Source organism: Plasmodium gallinaceum (genome assembly GCF_900005855.1).
Source record: "Plasmodium gallinaceum strain 8A genome assembly, contig: PGAL8A_v1_108, whole genome shotgun sequence".
In the NCBI taxonomy this organism is placed as follows: Eukaryota; Apicomplexa; class Aconoidasida; order Haemosporida; family Plasmodiidae; genus Plasmodium; species Plasmodium gallinaceum.
Genome location: NW_021628228.1, coordinates 923,155 through 935,594, shown reverse-complemented (window position 1 = coordinate 935,594; position 12,440 = coordinate 923,155). Strand labels below are relative to the sequence as shown.

General features: G+C 21.8%; 2 protein-coding genes across 2 annotated transcripts in view; both read left to right on the top strand.

Annotated features, from left to right (window-relative positions):
* Window positions 1-3,395: 3,395 nt before the first annotated feature.
* CTRP (circumsporozoite-and TRAP-related protein, putative) lies at window positions 3,396-9,047 on the top strand (the record flags this gene model as incomplete). The annotated part of the gene is made up of 1 exon (XM_028670369.1): window positions 3,396-9,047. One exon carries the CDS (start codon window positions 3,396-3,398, stop codon window positions 9,045-9,047), a length of 5,652 nt encoding a protein of 1,883 aa, XP_028527128.1.
* A 1,326-nt stretch (window positions 9,048-10,373) lies between these two features.
* Window positions 10,374-12,440, top strand: part of PGAL8A_00401000 (conserved Plasmodium protein, unknown function) — a gene marked incomplete at both ends in the record, with an annotated part of 7,559 nt that continues 5,492 nt past the window's right edge. The window contains 9 exons of the mRNA XM_028670368.1: window positions 10,374-10,580; window positions 10,667-10,734; window positions 10,808-10,862; window positions 10,935-10,987; window positions 11,301-11,584; window positions 11,735-11,943; window positions 12,033-12,078; window positions 12,157-12,211; window positions 12,300-12,373. Of these exons, the coding sequence (XP_028527127.1) occupies window positions 10,374-10,580; window positions 10,667-10,734; window positions 10,808-10,862; window positions 10,935-10,987; window positions 11,301-11,584; window positions 11,735-11,943; window positions 12,033-12,078; window positions 12,157-12,211; window positions 12,300-12,373 (1,051 nt within the window). The remainder of the gene's footprint in view (window positions 10,581-10,666; window positions 10,735-10,807; window positions 10,863-10,934; window positions 10,988-11,300; window positions 11,585-11,734; window positions 11,944-12,032; window positions 12,079-12,156; window positions 12,212-12,299; window positions 12,374-12,440) is intronic.

The window sequence follows — 12,440 nt, the reverse complement described above, 5'->3', positions numbered from 1 at the left end:
TAAAATTATGATTTATTGATTTTTCAAGTAATATATGTATTCCAAAAAATAAAAAACATTTCTTTAAATAACGAAAAATTTAATAATCTTTCAATTTTATTTTATAACTTAAAGAAAATATCTTTTAAAAATTCTGTAATCAAATTTTGTTTATCCACAATTTATTATTTATTTAAAAATTATTTTGAAGTGAAAAATTCAAATTGAAAACATATTTATATTTTTTTTTATTATTCTCGTATAAATGAATTAATACATTTAAAGTAATTGGAAAACATATGTAAATTTTTAAAGTGCTTATTCAATCATTTATATCAATAATTTATTATGTAATTAAATAAAAAAGGAGTCCCATATAAGTTGAATTTTTATAAAAAATGAGTAGAAACATTTGAATACAAAGATAAAAAAAAAAAGTCTAAAATTTTTAGAAAATGTATTTTTTGTCTGGCATACTTTAATATAATAAGTTATAATTACTTTGCAATGTATTTTATTTAAGAATTAAATCATTTAGCTATTTTTTTTTTTTTTTGTTTTAAAAAAAAATTTATGAATTTATTAAAATTTATGAATTTAATAAGGACAGTATTTTGTGTTTTTTATATTTTATTAAAGTAATTTTTTCAAAAACTCTTTATCATAAATATTCATTTAAATTTTATTTCTGTAACATAGTATGTTAAATTATTTTAATAATCGTAGTAATTCATTTTACAAGTTTATTTACATAAATATAATTTTATTCTTTATTTTATGGAAATATAATATAATATTTTCATCGTTAAAAAGCATAAAATTACATCTAATGTGATTTAAATATTTTAATTTAGTGGTATCAAAGTAAAAGTAAAAAAGTAGAAAATTATATGAAGATAAATAAGTTTTAATTGTGTAATTTATTTTATACATTCTTGTTATTCACATATATATAATAGAAATTATTTTTCTAACAAGAAGAATATAGCATTTTTTGACTAATAAATACTACAATTTAAAGAGAAAATTTTCAAAATTTATTCATTTTTTACCGTGTATAATGTAAAATGTTCCAAAAGGAGGTTCTGAAAAATATTTAAATAATATATTGCATGTATGATAACGTCAAATATTAATGTATTGTCTTTATTATTCAAAAATCTAAAAAATACTATAAAAAATTAAATATGAATTTATTTTTTCTGTTAAAGTATTATTAATTTTAATTATTAAAATGTTTATGTAAACTTTTTATACAATTTAATAAAGGCACATAAAATATATTTTTCACCATGGTTACCTTAAATTTAAATAAATTATAAAGTACCTTTTTAAAGATTGAATATTAGATGCAATAAAAATAGTAGGAATAATTTGAAAAATATAGTTTCGTTACTTCGCTAATACTAGGGTAATATAATAAAATGGGAATATATATAAAATATTATCATTCTTGTGTATGATCAAACTTAAAAATTATTTATAAATGTTTTAATGAAGTATAATTTTAAAGTTTCTCTTTTCAAGTAAAATTTCAGATATTTACTACCAAAGTAATTCAAGAATATTCATAAAATATATATATGTTTGTATGAAAAGACAAATTATTAATTTGGTGTTGTTACAACCACAGGTAACTCCATTATATAATGAAATTTATCAGAAAAAATAGTCTTTTAATTTTTTTTTTTTTTCTATTATATTATTAAGTATTAGAGTTACAGAAATTTAAGGAAATAGTGTATTATAAGCAAATATAGGAGTTAATAAATGTATAAGTGAATAAATAATTCAAATATAAAAGAATATTTTTTGTTACTATAAAATTTGAAGAGACAATAAAAAAAAAATGGCATCAGAATAAGAACAAATTTATATTATAATAAAGACAATAATATAAATTGAAAAATGTTATGTAACTATGATATTGAATAAATTATAAATAAATTAAAATATATATAACAAATTTTAGGTTATCGCAAAATTCCAGATATATATTCTATTATAAAAAATATATATAATATATTTTTTCAGATTTTCTTAAAGTAATTAGAAAATATATATCATTTCACAAATATTATTTCAAATCTAAGTATAGACTTATATTATCTATGAAACCAAATAGTATATACATATGTAAAAAAAAAAAAAAATTTTAATTGAAATAATATTTTATAATTTATGCTGCATATGATATTATAGGTAATGGTATAATGTAAATAAAACTAGTGAATATATATAGAATTGAAAATTTAAATGTATATAATATGCAATTTTCAGTGCTTATAAAAATAAGTAAAAAATAAATTATTTAAATATAATATGAAATATTATTACGTACTTATCAAAATATTTAAAAAAAAAACTTTTCTTGTTTATCCAAGTAATAAATGTATATTTTTATATAATTGAAATATTTATATTATTACACCTTATGTTATTTTTTATTAAAGAGAAAAAAATATTAACTTTTTTATATCTATTTTTCCTGTTTTTTTTTTTTTTTTTTTTTTTTAAATTTATGATGTTAGCTTTTGCTTAAAGTAATACAATTTTTTGTGCAAAACTTTATAATTTTATACCTAAAGCTTAACCAGAAATAAAATTCATTAAAAAATAAATAATTACATTGAATCAGCTAATATATTTTTTTAACAATTTTAGCTATATATCTTTGGCGAGAAATTTTAAAGGTGAACATGTGTCAATAGTTTTTTTTTTCTGTCAAAAGGATATATTGAATGGTTAATAGAGATACAACGGTTGTTCAACTTAAAAGTTCTATTAATATAAAAAATGCTGTTTAATTTTAAATTGAGAATCAGAATAGCATGACGATGTTTTTTTTTTTAAAGTAATAATGAAATTATGAAAACATCAGCAAATATTATGTAGCTATTTAGCTATTTAGATTTTTAGCTACTTATAAAAAAAAAAAAAAAAAAAAAAAAAAAGAAAAGAAAAAAAAAGAAAAATATTTACAACAAATTTAAATTTAAAATAATTTTGTATTACTATTATTATTTTATTTTATTTTATTTTATTTTTTTTTTTGTACAAAAGTTTATAAATTGTACATTTTTTAATTTTTCATGGTTTTTATTAATAATAATAAAATTTGTTGTCTAATTAACAAAATACTTTTTTATTGTTTTTTTAGTTTTCATGTATTTTATTGTTTTTTATAGTTTTTATATTTTTTAATCTTTTTTTAAGTAATTCATTGCTTAAAGACAATCATATTTACGCTATTTTTAAGAATATTTTCAAGTATTTTCTTTTGAATGTTTTTTTACTTGAAATATTTGTATTTTTTCCAGAATAGTATTTAATATTTTTTATAACATTAATTTTCTATATTTTAAATGAAAGATAGAAAACATATCATTTATATTTTTGAATAAAAAAAAAGACAAATGAAAAAAGCATTTGTGTTAATATTCTCTTGTCTCGTACTTTTTCTGCATTTTAACATTGTAAAAACTGAAAGTAACAAAGATGAATCTTTTCATCATGATAAATTGATAAATAAAAATCACATAAAGTCAAAGAATGCAGATTATTCAAAAAAAAAGACCTTCCTTCAATTTAAAGCTACAGCAAACGAAGCACCGTGTATTGGATATGAATGCTTTTGTATGAATTACTATGATTTAACTTTAATTTTAGATGAATCAGCAAGCATAAAATTAGATAATTGGGTAAATAAAGTTGTTCCATTTACTAGCGAAATTATAGAAAATTTAAGTATAAGTGAAAATGAAGTACATGTAGGAATTGTGTTATTTGGTATTAAAAGTAGAGATTACGTCAAATTTAATGAAAATATAAAGTATAAAAAAGAGGATCTATTAAAAAAAGTAGATAAACTAAAGAGCAATTATGGCAATGTAGGAGGTACATACATTATAAAAGCACTAGAATATTCAATGAAAAATTACACGAAAAATAAAAATAGTAGACCAGATGCACCCAAAGTAACAATACTTTTTACTGATGGCAATGATAACGTTGCAAAAGACAAACAACTTTATGATACTGGGTTATCGTATAGGAAGGAAAATGTAAAATTATTAGTTATTGGAGTTTCTAAAGCTATACATAATAAATTAAAATTAATTGCAGGTTGTGAAATAAATGATTCATGTCCATTTGCTATGAAGGTTGAATGGGCGAACTTGAATGATATTACAAAGTTATTAACCGATAAAATATGCAATACAGGACCTATAACCGATCCAAAACCAGATCATAAACCATGTAATGGTGATGAATGTTTCTGCGATGATTATTATGATTTAACTTTAATTTTAGATGAATCAGCAAGTATAGGTTCTAAGAAATGGAAAAGTGATGTCGTTCCATTTGCAGAAGAAGTTATAAATAACTTAAGCATAAGCAAAGATAAAATACATGCAGGTGTTATGCGTTTTGCTATTTATATGAAAACTGATGTCAGTTATGATCAAGAAGCAAGATACATGAAAAATGATTTAATAAAAATAATTAGAGGATTAAAAGATAAATATGGCAATGGAGGAGGTACACATATTGTAGAAGCTCTAGAATATTCACTAACAAATTTCACGAAACATCCGAACAATAGGATAGATGCACCTAAAGTAACAATTCTATTTACTGATGGTAGTGAAAATTCTAGACCCATTAGTGCAGTACGTGATATAGGTTTATTATATAGAAGAGAAAATATAAAATTATTAGTTCTAGGAGTTCATTCTGTTGATATCAACAATTTAAAATTATTGGCTGGTTGTAAAGAAAATACTGATTGTCCATTTGCTATGAAAGCAGAATGGGATGAACTAAAAAATATATCAAAAATATTTACTGATAAAATATGTAATACAGGACCAGTACAAAATCCAGATTTAGAATTACCAGTATCTCCACCAAATTTTACTCCATGTTCAAAACCACAGGATTGTTATTGTATGGATTTTTACGATTTAACATTAGTTTTAGATGAATCAGCTAGTATATCTGATTATAGATGGAAAAAAGAAGTTGTTCCATTTTCAGAAGAACTCATAAAAAACTTAAATATCAGTTTTTCTAAAATACATGTAGGAGTTATGTTATTTGCTGAATATAATAGAGAATTTGTTAGATTTTCTGATAAAGTGAGCTATGAAAAAGAAAATTTACAAAAAAAGATAAAAGAACTTCAAGGGGATTATATTCGTGGAAAGAAATCACATATTATTAATGCTTTAAGCTATGCGTTAACATATTACTCGAAATATCCAGGCAGACCTGAGGCACCTAAGGTTACTTTATTATTTACCGATGGTTATGATTCTGACCAATCAGATGAAGAATTATATAATGTAGGTTTATTATATAGAAAAAATAATGTAAAATTATTAGTTATAGGAGTTTCTATGGCTAATGAGAACAAATTAAAATTGTTAGTCGCTTGTAATCAAACAGGACCATGCCCATACGTTATTAAGACCGAATGGATAAATTTAAAAAGTTTACCAAAAGCAATGATAGAAAAGATATGCGTTACAGGACCAGTATTACCACCACATATTAATCCACCAACTTTATGTAAAGGAGATGAATGCTTTTGTCACAATTATTATGATTTAACTTTAATTTTGGATGAATCAGCTAGCATAGGTCACATTAACTGGAAAGAACAAGTTGCTCCATTTACAGAAGAAATTGTAAAAAATTTAAAGGTTAGTGAAAATGAAGTGCACATAGGAATTTTTCTATTTGCTCAATTCAACAGAGATTTTGTAAAATTTTCTGAAGAAGAAAGTTATAAAAAAAATATTTTAACACAGAAAGTCGAAAATCTAAAAAATGATTATAAGGAAGGAGGATATACATATATAGTAGAAGCATTAGAGTATGGATTGCAAAATTACACAAAAGATCCAAGCAGTAGATCAGATGCGTCTAAAGTGACAATATTATTTACTGACGGCAATAATACAAATCCTAGTGAGGATATTTTAATTAATATTAGTTCAATGTATAAAAATGAACAAGTTAAATTATTGGTGCTTGGAGTTGGTAATGCTACTATATACAAACTAAGATTATTAGGAGGATGCCACAAAACAAATGGGGACTGTCCTACTGCTATAAAAATAGATTGGAATAATTTAAAAGATATATCAGCATTAATGATCGACAAAGTATGTAATACAGATAAACCAAGTACTATTCCACAAACGTGTGTAGGTGATGAATGCTTATGTAAAGATTATTTTGATTTAACTTTTATTGGGGTTCCATCAAAACAAGGAAATAATAAACTATCAAGCGACATTATTCCGTATGCTGAACATATAATAAACAGTTTTAATATTGACGAACAGCATGTTCATGTAGCAATATCTATTTATTTAGGAAGTAAAACAATTCAGATAGGTTTTGATGATGTTAATAGCTATAATAAAAAAGAATTATTGATGAAAATACGTAAAATGGACAATATATATGCGATGAGTAAAACAAATATCGCGCATGCTCTAGAAATGGGATTAAAACAATCTTTTGGAAATGGAAATAGAGAAAAGGCCCCTAAAGTTACATTATTACTAACAAATAGTGATAATGACATATCTGAAGAAGGAATATTACAACAAGTATCAAATAATTATATAGATAAACAAGTTAAACTAATAATAATAGGATTAGGAAAATTACTTATAGATAAGTTAATTATTGCAGGTGGATGTAGTTTAAATTATAATAACTGTCCAAATGTGTTACAGTCAACTGATTCTTCTTTTTTTAGTGAAGTAGAAGATTTTTTAAAAGAAAATATATGCAACAATAATGTTGATCCAGTTATACCTCCAGCTTTTTCATGTGATGATCCATTATGTGAAGAATGTGATGATGATTTATGTGATAATAATACTTTATGTAAAAAGGCCTTAGATATAGCAATTGTTTTAGATCAGTCTCGAAACATTAGTAATGAGCAGTGGAAAACATATGTAAAACCATTTGCTATAAATACAGTAAAACAAAATTATTTGTCGAAGTATAGGACTCATATTACAATAGTGAAGATGAGAAAACATACAAAAGAGAAATGGTCATTAAATAAAAAAATTAGTTACAAAAAAAATAAGATTATTAAAAAAATAAACAAATTGTTAATGTCACCTTCAAATTATAAGAATATAGCTGATACTTTTAAACACTTAAGGACTAAAGTCTTCACAAAAACACCTAAATATAAAAAAAAGCTAATTATAATGTTAGTTGAGGGAAAATCAAATACTAGTTTGAATGATTTAAGAAGAGAAATTGAATTATTAAAAATAAATAAAATAGATCTTTTTGTATATGCAATAAATAACATAGATGACAATGAATACAAAATACTTGGAAATTGTGAAAAAAGTACATTATGCGAAAATATAGTTAAGGTTTCTTGGGATAGTTTGTTATCTGATTCAGATACACACATGAATTACATCTGTAATAATTATCCTGACGATGCTGAGTGTAATGAATGGGATGAATGGAGTAAATGTCCTGAAACATGTGATAATGCTATGAGCAAAAGAGAAAGAAAAGGTCCTTACACATTAAAAGGAGAGGGATTTATAGGTGAAAAACATGGAAATTCATGCATAGAATTGGGTTCCCTTGAATATAGACCATGTCCCATAAAAGAAGGATGTAACGATATTTGTGGAGATTTTGGTGAATGGAGTCAATGCAGTGCCACTTGCGGTGATGGTATTAGAATAAGAGAAAGAGAAAATTCGTTAGACAGTGAAGAATGTAAAATTTTTAATAAAACTGAAATTGAATCATGTAATATTCAAGATTGTGATAATAGTGAAATATGCGAGGAAATTGGAGAATGGGGTGAATGGTCTTCTTGCTCAAAAACATGTGGATATTCTACTAAAGAACGAATGTTTATCATATTACCAGAATATGTAGACAAGTATCCAGATTGTAAATATAAAGAACAGGTTGAGATAGATGTATGTTCAGTTCCAAAATGTGATGATGAAAAATGTTTTGAATGGGGAATTTGGGGTGAATGGTCTGCATCATGTGGACAAAGAAAAAGAGTTCAGAGGGCAAATTTGAATATAGATTTATCTAATATTAATTATGAGGATACAAAATCAAACGAATGTAAAGAATACTATAGAGATAAAGTTGAATATGATGAAACAATTCCTTGTCCTGGGAATTCATGCGGAAATTGGACAGAATGGTCAACATGTGATAGAACATGCAATGTCGGAGTGAGAATGAGACATTTCGTTTCTCATGTATCTGGTATTAGTGGAGATGATATTGATGAATGTATAGAACAATACAATGACATAGAAACAGAAGCATGTTTGGACTTACCTCTATGTGATACAGGAGATTGTGATGATTGGGAAACATGGATTGACTGTAAAGAAGAAGATACTTGCCATAAATCAAGTAAAAGAATTCTTACAAGAAAAGCAGAATTGTTGAATAATAAAAAAAAGAATACATCGGAATTTTGTAATGATTTTAAACTATTTAGAGAGGAAGAATGCTCTGAATCGAATAAGCCTTGCAATGATGCTCTATGTAATGAGTGGGAAGAATGGGGAGATTGTTCAGCTACTTGTGGAACGTCATTCAAGATAAGGAAAAGAAAAGAGCCTTTGGAGTTAATACCACCATCAAAAGATATAAATGGAAATATGGGTTTAACCTGTGAACAACAAAATATAAAAATAGAAGAAAGAGAGGCTTGTGATACTTCAGTTTGTTCATCCATTATAAATGATACACCTAATGGTACACATCCAAATGAAGGTGAAAATAAAGACGACTCAAATAAAAAAAAAGGTTTCGGAACAGGTGAAAAAGTTTCCTTAGCTGCAGGTGTAATTGGATTAATAGCTTTAGCAACAGGAGGTTTAATATATGGCTATAATACTTTTAATGGCGGAGAAATTCCAGACAACTCCAATATGGAATTTGAAAATGTTGAAAATAATGTAGGTGAAGTTGATGAAACAAATGAAGACTTTGAAGTAATTGACGCAAATGATCCTATGTGGAATTAAGAGCATTTGTAAAACTATTTTTCTTTGAAATATTAAGTGAAATCATTTCACTTTTCTTATATTCATTTATTTGCCTTTTTTCCTTTATTTTGTCGTACACTTTTTTTTTTGTTATATTTTTAATTTATATATATATTTTTTATTCTAAATATAAAAATATTATTTAATTATAAAATATTTTTTTTTCTTTGTCATACACTTTCATTTGTGATACATTTATATATATGTTTTGTTCATCTTAATTATAGATAATTTAACGTAATCAACTTTTAACTTTTTTTTAAATTTTGTAATTTATCAAAATTTTGTATTCTATAAATTAATACTTTTATTAAAATACTAATGTAAATTTGTAAAAATAATTTATATGTTATACTTAGACCTTTTTTCTAATTTGCCTTTTTTAAAATAGAGTTTTAAATTTTGTTTAAAAAATTTTTAAAGTAATTTATAATTTTACATAACATTCGATGACAATAGCGCTGTTAATTAAAAAGTGCCTTATCACTTCAATAATATTCATTTAAAAATGGTAATTTATTTCATGATATATTTAGAAATTGTTAGAAGAGGCAAAATTTTTTAATTCATAATTTAAATATATATCTTAAATTATTAAAAATAAATGCACTAAAATTTTGAAAGTTTTTTCATTTTGGAAAAATTAACCATTATGGGATTATATTATTGTGATACTTTTAAAAAAAGCAAGTGAAATTAAATTATTACTAATTTAAGGTGGAATCAATAATTAAGAAAATTAAAAGAAATGTTTAATGTTTTTAGACATAATGGCTTTTTCTTATCGATTTTTTTTTTTAATTAGAGCTAATGATGAAAAAAAAATATAGAGAAATATGCATTATTAAATAAATCTTAATTGAAATGTGAAATTTTCTATAAAATTATATTATTAAAAAAATAGGCATATATGTTAGGTTAACCTAAAAAAATAAGTAACAATTATATATATGTCCATTTAAGCAAAATAATAAAAATATCTAAGAATTAAGAAAAATTATTATAATCCACTAAAATTAAAATTTTTTTTTTTTGAAGAATGAATAAATTATAGACATTAATAATTATGTATGGAAAAATAATTATAAAACAGATTTATTAAAAATATATAAAAAAAAAAAAATATATATAATTAAACATGCTTGTAATTTTTATATATTTATATAAAACACATTCTATAAAATAATATTAAAATATAAAATAGCTTTTAAAGATCAATTACACTAAGATAACTAAAATATTATTTATAAATATTAAAAGTTATATATAAAAAAAAAATTGAAAATATACCTAGATAAAGAAAAAATGAATTTTCAATTTATTATGAAACATAATAATCTTAAAAAGGAAAAAAACAAAAATAGAGACAATTATTATTTTGAAAATCTTATAAATGATAATAATGAGAAATTTCTTGAAAATTATCAGAATTATTTAAAAAATACGAACAAAATTTTCATATGTTCGCGTCATAATATTTTTAATGCTTGTAATCAGAATAATTTAGAAAGAGTATAAAAATTGAAAAAAAAAAAAAAAAGGAAAATGAATAAAAAATAAGAAATAAAAAAGTTTCTTTTAATTTTTAATTAATTTAGATTTTATCCCATTATGGATCAAGTGCTCTAACAGAGGAATTCGAAAAGAAAGTAGTTCGAGCACTTAAGTAAAGCGAAGAAAAAAATTCACATGATTTTTGTTTTTTATTCTATACTTTTTACATACCTTATACTTTATAGTTTTAAATTTGAATTGCTTGAAAACTATAAGATGCATAAAGAAGATATATATTTGGTAACATGCTTATATTTTTAAATATTCCATATTATTTTTAATTTCCATTTATTTCCACTATTTAATTTTTAGAGAAGTTTATTAAAGATAGAAAATCATATCATAGATCATAAATTAAAACAGAAGTAAATATATTTTTTCTTTTTTTTTTTTATTATTTATTATTTTTATTGTTTTAATACAATGATTTTTATAACATTATATAAATTATTTTAGCTATAATATTAAAATGGGAAAAGTTTTATATAAAAGAAACATTCAGACATATAAAAATTATCAAAAACACAAATTAGTAATTTTATAAAATGATTTAATGAATATATAAGAAAAAATAATAAAAATTCGTATATATATTTTTTAGGAAAAAGAACATTTAAAGAAAAGAAAGAAAATGATTATTATAATTAGATGTATTATAAATTCAGCATTTGAATTAAGAAAAATAGAAACTAATTTTGATAATAATTTCTTTTATGAGAAAATGTTTTTTTTAGAAAATTTTTTTTTTGTTAACCAAATAAAAAACATTAATGAAGTACTTCAAAATAATGAGCTTATGAATGAAGCAAATCACATCAAGATTCATCATGATAAAATTGAAAAAAATTTAAAACATTACAGTGAATATAAGAAATATTCAAATAATTTTTATATAAATTTTAACTTCTTAAAGTCATTAAAAATAAATAGATTTTTTCTATTAAATCTACGAAATATTTATGGTTCGATTCATCCTTTGAGAATTAAGAAAAGCTATATATATATATATATATATATTGAATAATTTTAACATAACATATATAAAAATGAAGATATTAAAAAAAAAAAAAAAATAAAGTTATAAATATACATTCTTTCTTTTTATTTTTAAGTAGAAAAAAAAAATTATAGTATCCAAAAGTTTGGTTATTTATATTTATTAGAATATTTAAACAATCAAGGAATATGGTCTATTATAAATAATACAAAATTGAACAATAGGAAATTAGAAATAAAATCTAGAAGAGATTATATGGATTATAAAAGAAAAATATTGGAGAATTTAGAATATATAGATTTTAATTATGCAAAAGAAAAGATGGTTAAAAACAAAATAGGAGAAATATTTAATTTTAGTAAATTTTATTTAATAAAAAAAAAATTTTTTTTTAAATTACTTTTTTGTTTTAGGGTGATAAATATTTCTATGTTTTACAGAAAGAAGATATTGAAAAAAGTTATTAATTTTTTATATTAAAAATCGTATATATATTTTTAAAATATCTATTTATTTCCATATATTTCTTTTAAATAGAAATAAAAGGATTAAATATTTTGAAAATTTTAATATTAAAAGCTTTTAGACAATAGTGTGTTTATATTATAAAAAAGAAATGAATAACATTTTAAATATTATAATTCTTATTGTAATTAATTTTTTTTAATTTTTTTTGATAGTTCTAATGAGAAGAAATTTAATAAAAAATATAAATACCCATTAAGAATTATAATAACTGGAAAAATAAAAAGAGGTTTAGAATATTCAATAAAAAAAAAAAAAAAAAAAAAAAAAAAAATATATATATATATATATAAATA